General features: G+C 28.7%; 1 protein-coding gene across 4 annotated transcripts in view; it reads right to left on the bottom strand.

The window, feature by feature from the left end:
• The window catches only part of LOC107164983 (uncharacterized), a 48,472-nt gene that overhangs the window by 19,173 nt on the left and 9,894 nt on the right, over nt 1–19,405 (bottom strand). For all 4 annotated transcript variants that reach the window (XM_015513025.2, XM_015513027.2, XM_015513028.2 and 1 more), the window contains exons 2-5: nt 17,564–17,652; nt 12,820–17,343; nt 11,259–11,369; nt 10,684–11,182 (exon numbers count right to left, since the gene is read on the bottom strand). In XM_015513025.2, coding sequence (XP_015368511.1) covers nt 10,684–11,182; nt 11,259–11,369; nt 12,820–17,343; nt 17,564–17,626 — 5,197 coding nt within the window. In that variant the 5' untranslated portion in view covers nt 17,627–17,652. The remainder of the gene's footprint in view (nt 1–10,683; nt 11,183–11,258; nt 11,370–12,819; nt 17,344–17,563; nt 17,653–19,405) is intronic.

Raw genomic sequence — 19,405 nt, 5'->3', positions numbered from 1 at the left:
TAAGAATATAACATATTATAAAATTCAAGGTATGATAGTTGTTGGAAGATAATTTGCTTCTAACAACCTATTGTTATTTGTAACGGGAGTGGAGTGTCTAATTGAATACTTATAGACTATAAAGATACATCAAAATCTAAAATAGCACATGCAAATATAAAATAATATAGTGTAAGGTCGTGGAGTAAGTGGGTTTCATCAATTTAAGAGATAAAAATATAATAACTTTTTTAGGTAAATAATAACTAATATTAGATTTATTAATAATATATGTATATAGTACATGTATACCGTTGTAAACTAATTAGTAATTATCTACATAGTAAAATAAAAACTCAAATAAATACAATTTATACATACTTGGTAATATCGAATACGTCGTTTAAATTTGCATGTACCTATTTATTGTATCACAGAAGTACAGATAATGTAATTTAAAAAAGAGAAAATAGATGAATTAAAATGAGAAAATTGAAAACATCACAGTCTGGTAGATTGATTATGGTTATGGTTATGATTCGGAAGCGCGATAGTAAAAATGATTAGACTAATTGATACCGATTCAGGAATATTAAATGTACCTATATTATTTATACATTATTTAAATTTAATACTTTTAAATATATAGTAATATATTAATATATGCTAAACCTTTACGCATATAAGATCACTAAATTCTAAGTAGGTATATATAATATTATACTAAAGTTAAAAAATTATTAAGTTTGTTGATTTGAATTAGAAACATTTTTAAAAACTACCAAAAAAAATTGGCACGATTTTCGGCAATACTTCGAGTCCGAGCTTAATAGCCTTCAAGGGTTATTTTAATCACAGTTTTTATATTTATGGACACAAGTATAAATTTGTAATTAGCACCCACATCGAAGTTCCGATATATTAAAATACACATTACTTAAAACACACACTTATATCGTTATTTAGTAAAATAAGTTTGTACATACAACAATATACAGTTTGTTTATGGTGGAAAAACGTGATGTCATTTATTATTACCGATACGAAAAAGCATCTGGCAATGGGCCCGTCACGAATTATCACCACTGACACGATTTTTAGTTAAAATTAAAACGAACTTATTACGCATAATATTCACTTAATCAGTAAACTAGGATGTGTTATAAATTATTATAACTTATACATTTTATAATATTGGTCGTTGAAGTCTGAGATAGAAAATGTTATTAGTGTAAACAAATAAGATTAAATAATGCCTACTACAGTATCTACTACTAGTACTACTTACATTATTGTGTGTACAGTCAATTCAACAATTGTACATAATATAAACTAATAATAAACTTAAAACATGTATGTAGTGTATGTAGTTTTGATCACTCTACACTTGTCGATATAATAAATTCATTAAAATGCATGATCAAATATATATTATTTATAATAATATATTAGTTAGTTTTCAGATACCTTCTTGATAAATATAAATTACTTCAGATAAAATAATTATCAAATCTATACATAATAAATAGGTGACTAAACATATTAATTTTATTTCTAAAAAACGATTACAAAAGAGTTAATTAATAAATAATAAAGGTGGTAAATTGTAATTACCTATATTTAAATAAAGTTTCAATTCTAAGTAAAGAAAACGTAAATTTATTGCTTAAAACTTTGCTTCATAAAAAATGTATAGTTAAATTTTGTGTTTTTAAAGTGATACAGTAAATTTCTTAACATATATTTTTTTTTATCGAAATAATAAAAATAATAGATTATATATTTGGCATATCTATATAGGGCATAATATAAGGGTAGCTAGGGAGTAGCCAACAATGTATTATAATAAATATTATGAAATAATAAAATTACAAGCGTTATCATTGCTTATTAATTATTTGTTAATGTGTATTAGCATACTATAATAAATAAATAAGAACTAATAACTAACAAATATACATATTATCATTATACAATTAGTAGATTATATATAGGTAATATTTTAATCAACAAAATAAATACAAATTACCATTGTAAATTTGTTTTTTGAACACGTACTTTACCTTCCCACACTTTAAATATCATTCATATACTTTTTATAATATTTAATTAGTAATTACTACATAGGTTATAGCCGTTATAGGTACTTATTTTTATTAATTTCACTAGTCCTTACCATTAATTTATGTCTTTCTACTTCAGGTGCCAAGTACTTATAACATAATAGTCGTTGACACTCGTCGTTGACACTCGTCGTTAATCACTTAACTGCATCTACCTTCCGGGTATATTTTATGTTAAATATTGATAATGGTGTTTGATCTCGTTGTTTGAATATTAATTAGTCACGTTAAAATAATAATATAATTTTCAACAGGATAATTCAATAATTTGTGTGAACCTATTGTGAATGACAATAATTTAATTAATGATTAACTCTGATTATTTTACAACATAGGGACGTACCTACTGAATGCTGATGGGTCTGTGTATTATAACTTTATTAAAGTTAGATTTTTTATGCAAAATATTGACCGAATTATCAAGTTATAGGACCAAGTTTTAACGTAAATGGTAAAAATTTAATTAATCGGGGTCTTAGAAAAACATGAGGATGAAAAAGCTTTAAAAAAACGATTATATTGTCGAAGGGCACAACCAATTTTAAATACACAATTGAATTTAAAAAATCATAGAAAGTAAAATCTCGCCGGAACGAATTAACTATTATAAGTTTACCGTTCTGGAACAATATTACGTTTTAATTTGTATGAAATATGTTTTCATTTGGTAAAAAAAAATAATAAACCTAGAATTAAGACTAGCGTGGCTATATAAATTTATAGGTATTATAGTTTAAACGTAAGCAAAAGTTCGTAACAATTTATCTGGTGTCCTTTATATTATTTAAATTCTAAAAATGACATAATTAATTTAATTAACTTTCTAATAAGATCCTTTCAAAATCTTATAGCTACGTTAATAATCAGTTTAGATAAAATTATTAGTGCGAAATAATAAAATACACAACTTAAATTTATTAAAATTTTCTTAATAAAATCTACGTAATTTATCATACATACTACATTCAAGTTATAAGGGACCAGCTACCATAAAATGGTTTTTTTTAAAATCATATTTCTACCTATATTATACTATGGTTATTAAACATACTTTTTACCTTTTGAGATTTAGAGCATATACAAGCAACATAATTATAGGTATTCAAATTATTTAAAAGTGGCACTTAAATTATTAAAAAATAAATTTATCTTGTAATTAATTTAACTGTATAAATATGCTTAATGTATGAACACTATGAACGACAAGATGTTTTAAATATAGTCATTGGACTTTTCATTCATTAAACAATTATTTATATTCAAAAATTAAATGATAGGTACCTTCACTATAATATCAAGTTTTTATTTTATTTTTAGATAACAGTTAATATTTATAATATAACAACGTAAATTATGTGTATAGAATATACCATTATGGAATAAAGATAATTTTATGAATACAATTTAATTCTTTATTACGTATGTTATGAAAAAATATTTTTAGTTAAGCTGTAGCTTGTTTATATTTAATATAATTGAGGTTGATTGATTTTATAAAAATCATTATAATATATCCATTATTAGCCATAATCTATTTATTTTTATAATGTTTTATGGAGTGACTATTCTATTGATTTTTTATCTTTCAGACGTTCAACAAAATAAGTTCACAGCTTATGGAGCCGATTCCGGGACGTCGCGTCGCGTCGGGACATAGCGCATAGAACATTTTATGCTCTACGACCCAAGATGCTGGGCGTTATAAATTATTATATAGGAATTTAATAGTACCTATAGTTAAACAGTTGATATCAACAATTAAACAAACGTGAATAATGGTAATATATTATAATATATAATTATTATGTTTGATGTTAAGTTTTTTTCGATATCTAAGAGAAAATTTATTTGACAAATATTAGCTACCTAAATAAATAAAAAAATCAACATAATAGGTATAAGTAATGTTTTCATCCTTAAATAAAACATTTTGTCAGTTAATTCTAACATTGATCATATTTTGACTCACTAGAGCAGTTGAGCACCAGTAGGTACAAATATATTAGTCTTTGTCATAATGTGACAAACGTAGGTATATAGGTAGGTACCTATAATATGTAATAACTAATAAATATATGGTACAAATATGGTATTATGGCAAATATAAGGCATTTTGTTATATTGATGTTGGTCATTAAAACAACATGATTTACATTTGTTTTGATTTGAAACGCAACACCTAGCGGGTATACGTGAAAAACTATTAAAAAATTAAAATTTTTCGACACTACATTAATGCACACCCTAACATCGTTAAATAGCTATAATAATATCATATTATACATTAAGCACGATAAAATGGTCTCTGTGTAATCGCCAGCGGATATTTGGAACGTGCGAAATTATGCTAAGTACCTATATTGCTACCTAGTACCTATGAATTATACAATAATAATATTCATAAGTAACTAATCCCTACTGTGCAAATGTATTATAATGAAGGCATTATAAATTTATAACGTAAGTCTTGTCGTTTCGAAATCGATAATATTAAAACAGGGACTTTCAAAAGTCATAAGCATCTACTCTTAACGCATACGACATTCCTACCTATTAATATTATACCTACAATTTACAAATACATGATATACAATCGTCACTACGTCATGATATTAAATGTTAAGACCGGTAGGTTGACATTAAGTGTTTTCGGCCGTTAAAAATACACCTAGCCCAATGCCCCAACGGCGGACGATCGAAATGATGACCGGCATTATAGAGCATCCGATTATATTTTATAAATAGAATCGCGCGTATCAATTGAAACCTCCGTACCACCGATGCCTACCCACCTCATTGTTCGACTTAATGGTTGTTGCCGTTCTCCCACCAGATGAATGGAAATAAAGGTCGTAACGATCGATCAGGAAATTGATACGACTCTTGTCCAATGAATAACATGTTGTTATGGTTCGTATGGTTTTCCAGATACCGTGTCCTGAGATTTAACTACATTTACGATACCACGCGGCGCTATATCGTATTTAATAACAATAATAATAATGCAAAAGACATTTCGACAATATTTAATTGTACCAACCTACAATTTTTGCACAAATTACACGTCAATAGAATAATATTCTGTAGTCTGTACGTACCTATACCTGTTGGATGAAATATTTAGAGATACATAGATCTTATTTCCGCACCGTTCTGTTCGCCACTTCGTCTGCAATAATGTATATTATTAATGTCCGAACACTTCGATCGTTCGTCTGTCGTGTGGAAATTCACGCGATTTATTTTATTCGTAGTCGCCAACGGGGGACAACGAGATTGAAAACGGAAAAAATCGAATGAGGTGTCGACGACGAAGCGATACAAAATTATTATCTATCTGAAAATCAGACGGACGCAGCGGCGGCGGCGATGACGTGTGCGTACGTGCGGTCCGGTGCCGTGTGACGGATTGCCTGCCGCATGTGGCATGTCGGACGTCCTAACCGCATCACGCGCGCCCGTCCCTCCTACCCCCTCCGGCATCGTACAAACCTACGGCCCCGCGGCGTGGTGCGCGGGGGTTGGCCTATACGTCGACCGCCGCCGTTTAGGTACATCATCGTATCTCATTGTATATTTAATAACATTATAATAATGATGACGATAAAATAATATTATTATTATATTGTATACGCTATACACGTCTTTTTCATCGTCTTCGTCGCCGGCCGATAACCCGATAACACGAAAACCTCATACTTCGGGACGGGCAGTTGTGTGTACCTAATAACTAATAAGTAATAACTATTTTAAGTATACCTACATAAGACGTACACTATATAAATACTCGCCACAAATCACAATGTTAAACGGTGATCTCTATTATACCTATTGCGCGCGTGTGTGTATAAGGTTTTACTCAAACAGGTTGTTCGCACGCCAGACAGTATTATATTATGTATGTCTATAAAAATATTGACGATCGTCGGCACATTTTTCATTTGTACCTACATGGCTACATATCATATTATAAGCGCACAGGTCCGTCGGTCGTCAATTACAATGCTTACAATATATTTGCACCTGGGTGTAAGGCATAGACATAATATAGATGGACTGCGCGTTCTTCTCCCCTCGTCTTCAATAAATTCAGCCATAATAACAAGACCTGAGAAGGTAAAATAGCTTGGATAAAACATTTTTACTTTTTTATTCAAGGTATTATTTAGTTTAAATAAAAGTGATAACTGATAAGACTTGTAAAATGTAAAATATATAAACATTTTTCCATGATTATTTACCTTCTGCTTAAGTTTATTATTGCTGACATGATAAGGGCTAAACGCGCAGTCCATCTATATTATGTCTATGGTGTAAGGTAATAAATCGAGTAGTGGGTTTGTGTCCAATATAATAATTATAATATGGTAATTTATGTATATTTTAACAATTGAACGTCCAAACCGGGCGAGACAGGTCGTCTAAAGGCACAGACTAATAATATTGAATCATAATATACATCGAATAAAGGAATCGCGCTATCGTCGTCGAACTAAATCTATAACTCTTGTGCCATCATATTTTCTAGACTATTGGCAAACGGAAAGATTGTAATGTATATAAATAAAATAAATACAATTTATAACATTATGCGCCGATTCAATACCACCATGTAATGTATAACATTTGAAATACACGCGTCCATAGACGGTCTGTTCAAGTTTTCGCCAAACCGGAGCTGCACGATGACCCGACGAACATAAACTATTTCTGTATATAGTACATATTGTGGTACAGACATGTGTACAGATTTTTACGAGCTGTATTTACAGTTTTGATCTATGTGAAAAAAATGCAGTCGGGTGGCAATTATATCACGGGTGCATGTGTTTGTCGTAATTGTTGATTATACGCCCCGGGACAAGTGATAGAGCGAAACGATATAATGACCGGTGATTGAATGGTAGGTAAGTATTAAGTAGTACTACTTTTAGTACCTATTATACTATTATGGACACGTTATAGCCAGAAATTCAAAAAACGTTTGGCGCGCGCCGCCGTGGTTGGTGGCGCATCGGAGTTGCTGCGTGATATTCAATACGACGTGCGTACCTATATTATCATTACCACTTAATTACCGACGAGTCTCCCTGCGTACGAGCAGAATGACCGATTTGTTTGAACGTGTGATGGTACCTCGTACCTATTGATCACTATATTATGATGTGTACGTACGTTTTTAAATGACGTCGTCGGTCACCGATAGAAACTTATCAACATTATTATTTATCGTTTCTTTTATTGTATTATAGGTATAATAAAGGGACCAGGAATTAATTAAGTGCTGTAAATAGGAATTATTAGGATTTCTTAATTTTAGTTTAGTTGCTATTCAGAAATCCAATGTTTAGCTTATTATTCAAATTATTTTTAAACAATTTAAACTGCCTACTTGTCAGGTACCTACGAACTAGGTATATGTTTTATTTATAATTTAATTGGTACACACACACATATTATGTATAATATATAATATAAACATTATAGAGTTATACAAAAAAGAATAATAATCAACCACAAAAATAAATGAGGTGTATCTACTGATCTACTGACGTACAAACTACAAAATATGTATTACTATGAAAGTATAAACCACGTTTTAGAATTTAATTAAATTTAAGTAATCTTAAAATTAGGTTACTAGCAGTCACTGTGACCACTGACCTATGTATTAATTTCATAATAATTAGAAATTAATAGTTATAGTTTATACCCTATATTATGTTTATACTCAACTATAGAAATACAGAGCTATGTTTTTTTCTATATAAATATAATATATAGCTATATATAATATATATAAAAAACTAGTTTTTGTATTTGGGGGAAAACGGAGGCAGTAAAATATGTTAGCGAGTGCCGCTTTACTAAGTGTTTCCACTCTGGCAAGCCATTTTCAATAGAATAAAAAAATCATTTTAACGCCTTGAATTGTATTCAATTATTAGCAGACTGTCTAAATTATTACAAGAGCGAAGAAGATTTCTAAGCTTCCGGGCGCCGGCTGCCCGTAACAATTTCTCATTTGCTTTTCTGTAAATTAATGGTTGGATATATCAACGTACAATTATTGTATAACAATTAAATTTCGAAAAGAAACTGGAAATTTACGTAACTTCCAGATATGAAATAAAATAAACCAAAGTATTAAATTTGTTATTTTCAAACATAAATTATTGTTTAAAAATATACAATTATACCTTATATTCGGGCCTCGACACACTAATTTGAGTACCTATTTTTATATTTTTGTATGTGTGTTGCCTCCGTCCTCTTAATTACAAGTATGAAGGATACTTCCCTGTACAAGTTCAAAAGTGAATTTATTGTATGTTTTTTGAATACTTTAATAATATACTATAAAGTTTAAATAAATCACATTTTTCAATAGTTAGATATTCGGATTCCAATAAAATGAACTGTACTCGATATTAGTGGACACTGCAGTGGTCGTACAGATACCTACTTAAAATATTGTTATCTGCTGGTGAATTATTTTTTGGCATGGTCTTTATTATTTTAAATATACATTTAATCACGTCATGTTCGCTTAATTTTTTTTAAACATTTTTACATTTATTACTTGTCCTTGTAATTTTCTTATTTAGTGCCTATAATTATATTTAAGCAGTACAAAAACTATGTATAGTGTATAGATTTAATTATTATAACACATATTAAATGCCTTACTAAATATTAAAATATGTACCTATCCAATACTATTAGTAGGTAATCACCATATGTATCTTTACATTGATTGAGTGTTATTTTTCAGTTTATTCAAAGCATGGCTGAATATAGAAAATTAAAAATATCAGCGATAGCTTGATTATAAAATGAACATTGTGCAAATTTTGTTAAAAGCAGATTATTCATAAGCATTAAACTCTGATCGTATTGTAACTTCGCCAATTTTATAATTAGATAAACACTTTTGAAAATGTCTAGTAGTTTATAATGCGCCGAGGAACATAAAAAAAAAATTAAGGAAAAACGGGAATATTTACTAATTTTGAAACAAATTACCTTAGATGCATAATATTTTCACTGAATATTTATAATTGAATTTCCTATATACTTGATAAAATTATTTCAAATTATTTTCAAGTTATTTATAGGTGAACATTTAAAATTTTCATTTTTTTCTGTAAATGTCAATAACATTTTATTTGTTGGGTAAAAAAGCTTAAAAATGTAGTAAAAAGCTTCTAATATTTTGTTACTATAGTAGTAAAAAATTTAAAAATTCAGTTACAATTTTTTTTTATAAGCATTTATAGTTCGAATTTTGACAAAATATGTAATCATCACAAAAATGTGCAAATTATTTTGAGTTTGAAATTCATAAAAATGTATCGTTTTAAATCAAAAATTTGTTAATTAAATACATGATTCTTCATAAGTTTGTCTATTTTTATCAAATAAAAAGTGACTACCGGAATGACAAATTAAATTTTTATGAGAGTTTAAACTTAAAATTTTTACAACATTGGATATTCATTCGGTTAGTCTGGTACCAATATTTTTATTTAGTTGTTAATGTTGTTATTCAAAAACGAATAGATGTAGAAGCTTAAAATTTACACCATATGTTTGTTTTATCAATCCCTATACTTGGCGATATTTTTAAAATATTTCAACTATTTTTAAGTTATTTATAGGCATTTGAAATTTGAAATTTGAAATTTTTCTAGTTTTAGATTTAGTTTGTGTCTCTCATCACGTTATGGGGAAGTAAAAGTGCTTCGATTTTTGACATCAGTACCTCGTTCGATCAGAAAGTGAATCTAGTTGGTACTTGAGGCTACATACAAGGCTCTTAACATATTGTTACAATAGCAGTTGAAAAATATAACAAAATTCATAGTCACAATTTTTTTTTATAAACATTCAAAGTTTGAATTTTTACAAAATACGATTTTGATGAAATTTGACGGTTCCTATAGTACTTATTTTGAATTAATTAAATTGTTGTATTCTCTAATAAATTAATGACAACAATATAAGAATATAAAATATATTAAACTAAATTTTACACATGGTTGAATTTCAGATTACTTTCAGTAATTGAAATCATTATTTTCTGTTAAAATATATATTTTTTTGGTTCTTAATAACGGTATATAATTTTAAGAAAGTAAAACGCAAACCACAGTGTTAACCACAAAATGTTGATTTTTCTTTACTTTCACAAAAAAATTGTCTTTGTATTCCCTTTACATAAAAAGTATACAATAAAGTTAAGTGCATACGATATTTTTCTGAATTAGATAAGTTCAGTAAAGTACTAAAGTTACTACCTATGAACAATTATTTTTACAAAACTATAAATATTAGCAATAATCAATAATTAATAGTAATGGTATAGGTAACCTAACTATTGAAAATCTGTCATTAACATTACCTATGTCGCCATGATATTGAGTAGAAAGTGGAAACCTTATTTACTTTAAAGCCTTCTATGTATGTAAACATTTGTCGATTGTCTATAATAGGTAAGTATTAACTTATTAAAATATTCCCCCATATAGCGTTAATTGTTAAGATATCTATGAAGTGTAGCACATTATTATAAATTTACCTTTTGTAGTTTTAGTGACTGTCGTTGAGGTGATAGTTGTGTTTCGAGAAAACTTTTCATTTTGGTCGATTCGTGAATCTTGTTGTTGCTGGACCACAGACTTCTTTTTTGGAGAAGGAGATCTGACTTTTTCATTTGAAGAACTCTTTTGAGGTGAAGGAGATCGGACTTTTTCAATTGGAGTTATTTTTTGAGATGAAAGAGATTGAACTTTTTCGACTGATTTCACAGTTTTTTGAGGCGAAGGAGATCGTTCATTTTCAATTGCTCGAACAGTTTTTTCATTTTTTTGTGTAGGTAATGGTGTTTGAGTTTCCACAACTGACCTAAGAGTCTTTTGAGGCGAAGGAGATCTGTAATTACCTATTGGATTTGCATACGATTTTTGTGGTGAAACACTTCTTTCCTTTTTAGTTTCAGCCTTTTTAACGTACTCGGTTTTTTGTGCAGTAACGTTATTTTGTTTTTGGGTCTTGGTTGGCAAAACATCTTGAAAGTTCTATAGTCAAATTTTGACAAACAAAGTTCTTTTAATAATACAAGATAAAGTAAAGTTATGAAATAAAATAAATTACTTTTGTTGTAGTATTGGTTGCCTTTCCGGTATTTGTCTCTAACTGACGTTTCACTATTCGAATTTGTGCTCTTATTCGTCTTCTGCGGTCGTAACCAACTGCTTTTTCAAGCTAACATTATACAAATACAAGGATGTTTTAGTTTAAAAAAAATGAAATAAGGTACATTGTTAAGTATACTGTACAATGAACATTAGCTGTTATAAATGCATTTCAAAAAAATCCCATTAAATATTAGTTCAATAAAAAAATTAATTACATTTTAATCATTTAAAGTACTTATAATATCTATATAAATAAATTTAATTAAAAGTGTATATTTTTTAATTTTAAATAACGAGCTTAGAAGATACATGCAAAAACTCAGGTATTAAACATTTATAAATATACCAATTTATATTTATTTAAATGAATGATAAAGCTTTGGATAACAAATTGATTTTAACATTTCTTAAAATGTTGATAAATTCTACCTTTCCAAATAATATATGACACAGTGATCAATTAAAAGATGATAAACTTGTATAATATTATCGTTGCAAAAAATCTAATTCAAATTTTTTTTTCCAAATCTAAAATTAAATAACTATAAATATGCACATTTTTGTCACTTTAAGTTACTTTCTTAAAAAACTTTTCTAATTACTTTGAGAAATTTAATATATTAGTACTATTTCACCTATAGTGACAGTTTTTTCTTCAGGGGATGTAGGTATGCTGATAATTAGTTTGGATTTATTTAATATTTTCCTCTTACTTCTTATACATTTATACTTTGCTCACAAGAAAACATATTATATTGCCTATACGCAACTCCTGAAAATGAATGTTTTCTAATTATTATTGATTTTTTAAATATTCATTTTATGGTTATTTAGTATATTATTTATTAAAACTGATTCATATATTTTAGTCTTCATGATTGTAATTGGCAATTGGAATAGGCCAATTGTATGAGAATTACATGTAATAATAAATAATAATTTACGAAATCAGCATACATTTATGCAGTGAAAATATACGACTTATGCAGAATATGTATAGATGGAAAAATGTATTTGTGTATTCATGTTTATTAAATTAAAATAAGTTTATAAATATATTAAATAATTGGTATTAAATAAAAATATATTATATATTAATTGAAATAATTTAAAAATAAACTACTAACCCAATTAATGGTTTAACGGCGTTGAGCATAGGCATTAAGACCACGGTAGTGTAAATTTTTGTTCGTCAAAATAATATGATCCTTATATTATAATATTATAAACATTAATGGATCTGCCATTAATTAAATATTATTATACATCTCATCATCCCTATACAGTACGCTTTATGTCCTAGTATTAATAATTAATTAATTTTTATTTTCAAAAAAGACAGATCAAAATTTCCTTCTAATCTAATGTAAATGGTTATTTTTGTTAAATATTGGATTTAAAGATTAATGATGATATTATAAATTATTTGTAATCGTTATATTTTAAAATTATGACATTGTGTTTTGGTAACTTCAGATTAACAACCAAAAATTTATGAATATGAATAATATATTTACCATAATCTCTAAAATGTGTAAATCAAATATTTCTTCTATCTGATTTTCGTCATCAGCGTTATGGACGGAAATTGATTTAGTTGTTGTTAATGTAGTTTTTGGCGTTGTTGTATTTTTCATTGTTACTCCAAATTCAGTTTTAGCAGTGGTGATAGTGGCTCGCTGTCTGGATGATGATGAAATCGTATCTCGTGAAAATTGATTTCCACTAGTCTCATCTATTGTATTGATTAATACATTTCTCTCAGGACTTTTAGCGGTCCTATTCGATTTTGGAGTTTCAGTGATTTTTCTATCTGGGCTTTTAGCCGTGCTATTTCTTTTTGGAGTTTCAGTGATTTTTCTATCTGGGCTTTTAGCCGTGCTATTTCTTTTTGGAGTTTCATTGATTTTTCTATCGGGACTTTTTGATGGCACTGTTCTGATTGTACTCTCATTGGCTTTAACTATTGAATCCGTAGTTGATGGTTTTTCTGGACTTCTGACTCTTTTAGTTAACACACGATCTTCAGTTTTAGTATCAGCTACCGTGGCTGACCTAATGCGTGTTTCTGATCTTTTACTTGTATTTAAAGGTGTGCTTGACACATGGTGTCTAAAAGTAGTTTTATTTTCCTTGTACGAGTTTTGAGTTGGTTCATTCTTTTCAAAAGTAGCTGTTCTATCTTTCACACTTTTTGATCCCGATAGTCTTCTAGCTCTATTTAATTCTTCAACTTTATTAACGTCGAATGTTTCTGTCTTGCTTATTTTTATTGGAGTTTTGATGGTTTGGTCAGGAGAGCTACTTTTAGACTCTGGTGATTTTGATCTTGGTACATTGGTTTTGTCTTTTAACGGTATTTTTTTATCAATCTTGGTTTCGAACGATGCACGTCTGTCTTTTATCGATGAAGATCTTGTTATTTTAGTGGGGGTTAAATGTGTAACTTTTTCGGATACGCCATTCGATTTTTTATTCTCAAAGAAGTCTTTTCGCGTTTTATAATCAGATGCACCAGAAATTTTTCTTGTCAAAAGAGAAGATGAAGTGTTATTAGTTTTTGGCAAATCATGAATTTCTTCAGTTTCAATATTCATTGTTTCTGATTTGATTACGTCATTTTTTTCGGTTTCCTCAATTTCGCCTTTTGCAATGGATTCAAATATTTGTTTGGTTTTTTTTACTGCTTGAGGACTCTGAGGTATTTCCGTAGTTTTTTCAGTTTTTTGTATTTCTTCTTGCTTGTTGACATTATTCAAAAACTTTGTAACTCTGTCAGCAACTGTAACGCTACATTCCTCATCTAAATCTGTTACGACATCATACCTGTTACTGTGTAAATTGTAATCATTGGTATCTTCTGGTTCACTTACAACATCAGCATATCTAGGCAAACTTGCATCATCTGATACTGAACAATATGGCTGGCCAAATCTCGCTGAATACTCAGGCGATGATTCTCTAGACGATGGGGGTAATTGAACAATAACATTTAATGATGTATCTTTGTTTGTCATTTTTTTTCCGTATTCTTCTTCAGCTTCAATTCTTATACTATCGATATCTTGAATTTTTCGTAAATCTTCCCTGTCTTCATCCTCTTCTTCCGAAAATGAAGAAGACGTTGATAAATTGGATGATGTATTTTTAATATATTTTGGTTTATTGGTAGAATCGTCTAAGTCAGTATCACTTTCAAAATTATCAGGAGGCAATTCATCCTCTAAATCTTTTGATTTTTGTTCTACATTTTTAGTTATTTCTACTTTTGTATTTCTATTTGAATTGGAATAAGTCGTTTTTTTGATTTGAGGTTTAGATATAGTTGAGGTTGAGATAGTTTTGGTATATGGTTTTGTTACTTTAGATGGGGTTTCATTTAAATCAGGCTTTTGCGAAGTATGGGTTTGGGGTTTGGTTACATTCGAAGAATGGATTCTCTTAGAATTTATGTTTCCTGTAGTTTTTTTAGAATCTATAACTGTTCTTGTCTCAGTAATTGATTTTACTACACCTAACTTTTTTTGAGAAGATTGTGGACTAATTGAAGGTTTAAGCTTTTTTTTTGAGTCTTTTTTCTCGAGAACTTTTATTGTGTCCAGTGCCTTTGTATTAGTTTCTGGACTAGTAATTTTTTGTCTAGATGATATTGTAGTTTTTTTGTCTACTAATAACTCTTGACTGGGCTTTTTAACAACCGTTTTTGGTGTAATACGTTCTTTTGAATTTTTATGTATCAAAGTCTTACTATCAGTTCTTGTAATTTTAATATCCATTTTTTCTCTAGAGAGGTCTTTTTTAACAGTTTTATTTGATAAACTGTCTTTTGAATCCTTGTGTAAAAGGGCTTTTTTAGATGGAGTTTTTTCTAAAGTCGAAGGTACAACTTTCTTAATTGATGAAGGTATCGACGAAGGCAAAGCTGATATTGTTTTTTTAGAAGGTGTGACAGATTTAATGTCAGACACGTATGATATATTTTCCGGAGACTTTACGTTTGGGTATGTTTTAGTATCTTTTGTAACTTCTTTTACTGGTGATTTTTCTTTAGATTGTATTGTTATGACATCATTAATGATTTTGCTCTGGTTAGCTACTTTTGATTTTTCATTTTCTATAAATTCTTCTTGGTGTGTTTTATTTTCCTTCTTAATACTCTTTGGAGGTGATTTCTCTCTTGGAGATGTTGTTATTTTTTCAGTATTCACTCGCTCAAAGGATGTACGTGCTTGTTCTTCTGTGATGAATTTTTCTTGAATGGACTTGTTTTTTGAATTTAAGATATTATTTTCAGTATTCTTTGTTACTCGTTCTGTATTTTCATTTTCTTTTTCATTTAAATCATTATCGATTTCAGGTTTTATAACTTTTATTAATTTTTTTTCCTCATTTATTTTATTTTTCGAATTATTACTGTTTATGTTTACATTATCTTCCTGTGTTATGTGATTTATTTTACTACTAAGAGTAACTTGTTGGGTTTTAAGTGTTTTGTAATTATTTACTGGTTTAAACGCACTTCTTTCAGGGCTACTTTCATGTGAACTATTTTTCTCTTTGGACGAAGACTTTCTTACTTCTTTTCCAACTGAACCTTCACTGCTGTATCCAGGAGATTTTTCTCTTCGTATTGGGCTAGTAGATGAGGATTTTTGACCATACTTTGATGTTGAAGTAATTTTCTTTTCATCTTTAAACAAGGATTTTTTAGCATCACAGTCTTTATACTTATCATAAGTGCCATGAGTTGCACCAGAACAATCAGAATCGTCCGAAGAGTCGTATTTTTCACCTCTAGTGGGAGTAATAGATCGTTTTTTTGATAAACCTTTTGTATGTGTGGATGACAATCTTCTTCTTGTAGAGTAATTTAGTGATCTAGAAGGACTTCCTGATTTCTCTGGCGATCCTCTATACTTTTCAGGACTCGCGGATTTAAACCTACGCTCTGGACTTATACGTTCTCTGGAAGGTGATGGACTAGATCTTTCCGGAGTTGATCGTAAGCTCCTAGCAAAAGCATCATGTGATGGACTTAAATCAACACTAATCCTAGGTGGCTGGTATGAATGTTGATGGGTGGTGATATATTGGCCTTCAATATTTTCTTTTGATGTATCAATAATTTTATCATCAACTTTCTTAGCTATGTTATCATCATTAGAAACTATCGAATTTGACTTAGTAGAAGAATCTGTAGTTGACTGTTGAGTGGATAAATAAGAGTCCAGTTTATGAAGTTCGCTTATAATTTTATTATCTGTCACCATCTCAACGTTTTCGGACTTGTTTGATGAAATATTTGAGATGTATGTATTTTCTATAGAATTACTGTCTTTATTCGATATATTTTCTGATACAGGCTCAAATTGTTCTACGTTGGATGTATAAGTTTCTACAACTTTTTGATGGTTATTTGAATATTGATTATTATCAGATCGTTTAATATTGTCCAAGTTTGTAGTAGATATGGATTTAGTTACCTTATTATCAATATTTGAGCTGTCTGAATTATTATATGACATATCAAATGTCAACTGACCATCTTCGTTATTTTGTTCGTTGACGATAAATTTGGAACTCAAATTTACATCAGATTTTTGAACTTCTTCTGATACAGAAATAGTAGTCTGCGATGATTCCCATTTAGTTGACGAAGAGCTAGACGTGGATGTTTGCAATGTATTTTGAGAATACTCTTCATTTGGTTTTAAAGAGCTGGTCTGTTCTATTTCAACTATTCCCCTATTACCACTTGATTCATCAATTTTCGACGAAACATAATAATTTTTGTTTGTATTTGATTGTCGTTGATAGTCTTCTGTCGGAGATTCAGAATCCCGGATCTCTTTAGTTTTCATAGTCATGAATCCTTGGTCCGTAATAGATTCAGTATGCGTTCTGGTTGATGAGCGTTTAGATGTTGTTTCTGTTTGAATCATTTCTCCTGTCGTATAAAACTCTTTAAGCCGTTGTTCTCGAAGTTTATACATTCTCATACGTATCTCTTTCTTCTTACCGAAATCCTCGGTTTGTTGCCACTAAAAATAAAACAATAACATTAAAGATATCAAAAGAAAAGTTATTTTTTTTTTTTTTAATAATCTCAAAAGACCGCGGCGGCTCTGGCCATTGGTCTACATTGCATTACAATATTACAATATTATTATTAACATTATTAACATTATAAATAAACATAAGTATTAACATTTATAAATAACCTAAGAAAAGTTATTATTTTATTTTTGTTTAATAAATTACCATTTTCCGTAACATATCCTCATCTTGTATAAGTGCGATGTCCGATCCTACTTCGGTCGCCATGATGTTTTATTGTTTGACTCTGTAGCCTGTAATCGTAAATATAAAACATTATACGAAAAACGATTCATTATAAAAGATTTTAATACAAATGTTAAATTAATGCGTTAGATATGTAACAATAAATTAGGTATAACAAGATATGTGACTCCATTTATGGTTACTATAATGTTTGGTGACAATGCAGACCTACAAACTGCACATATGCAATTCAACTACCTATATATAAACGAGTTTATGTATTATAAATTACTATTGGCGCCATTACCCATAATTGATATAGTTGATTTAGTATTTTAGATAGTAGTGACAAACGGACAACAAGAATCAAAATAAGTATAATTTAGCCTCGTAGTTTAACCCAAAAATAAACTCAACATTAACTATATGATTTTTGATATTTATAATATTTTTATTTATTATACTAACGTGAATTTTGTATTATAAAATTCTTATCGATGACTCTGAAACAACTGTTGAAAAATTTATCTTTCTAAATTAAAATGCGGTATCCAATGCACCTGTAATATGTAAACGGCTATAAAGATTTTGGGAAATGTTCAACCTACACGGAGTATGCATAAATGTGGGAGATTGGTTGTTTGCAAAAAGAGAGATTCAGGGTCATTAACATTTTTTTTTTTTTGACACCATAAAGTCGAGTGGGCTGTTTGATATAAAAAATAATAATTAAATTCAAGTATCAACTATATTTCCTATCGGTTCGAATACTGTTATAAATATTTTATAATAAATAATTTAATGATCGCCTTATGTACCTATAAGGCTATAACTGTATAGCGGTATAAGCATTACCTACGTCATACGAAGATTTGGCGATTGTCATCCTATATGGTAACCCATCTAGGTCATTTCAATGCACTTTGGTCGTATAGAAAATTGCCTGTCCTTGATGATTTAAACAGTGTTAATAAAGTAACGAAAGGACAGTACAGCACCAAACAATATCGATATAATATGTTGAGATGGCGATGATTTCCTTACAAGGAAGTAGTTTTTAACTGAGAAATAAGTGCTGCAATGGCCTAGACCCCAATTCATTTACATTACAACATATTAGTTTGCCAATGACTCCTAACAAGTTCAAAGGGATACAATACCATACACAATACACATCAACGTGTTCCACATTATTGATATTATTTTTCAATTTCTTAAGAAACATTACACATTTTTATCGAACTAATTGTTGTCAAACTGATCATTCTCAAAGCATTGTATATATATATATATATTTTTTTTTTTTGATTATGAACAATCAACTTGTATCGATTAAGCTATATTGAGACCATTATTCTTTTCAGATACATATACCTATACATAAACTGTAAATTTTAGATTAAATTTGAAAGCTACGAAAAAAATCCATTGAATTAATATTTATTTATTTACATCGTTTTAAGATATTGATTTACTTTATAAAATATATACAATAAGTTTATTGTAATAGGTAAAAACAAATAAGTAATTATATTTGTGGTCAGTACAATTTATTATTATGTGTTTTAATATATAATTATTAATTATTAATGTCCAAATTATTCAATAATATATTATTTGATTATTGACTGACTTATTTAGGTTAAGCTTATGAATATTTTCTTAATGCTATATATTATGTTGTCATTTATCAAATATGAGATGAATGATAAGAAGTAAAGTGCGTGTACTTATATTAATTAAACTGTATATCATTATATTTTCAATAAATAAAATAGGATATTATTATGAAAAATTAGTTTATTTTCAAATGAAAAAAAA

The sequence above is a fragment of the Diuraphis noxia genome, unplaced genomic scaffold (genome assembly GCF_037042655.1).
Source record: "Diuraphis noxia isolate RWA-SAM2 unplaced genomic scaffold, SU_Dnox_SAM2 contig0004, whole genome shotgun sequence".
Taxonomy (NCBI): Eukaryota; Metazoa; Arthropoda; class Insecta; order Hemiptera; family Aphididae; genus Diuraphis; species Diuraphis noxia.
This window is presented reverse-complemented; position numbering and strand designations above follow the sequence as displayed.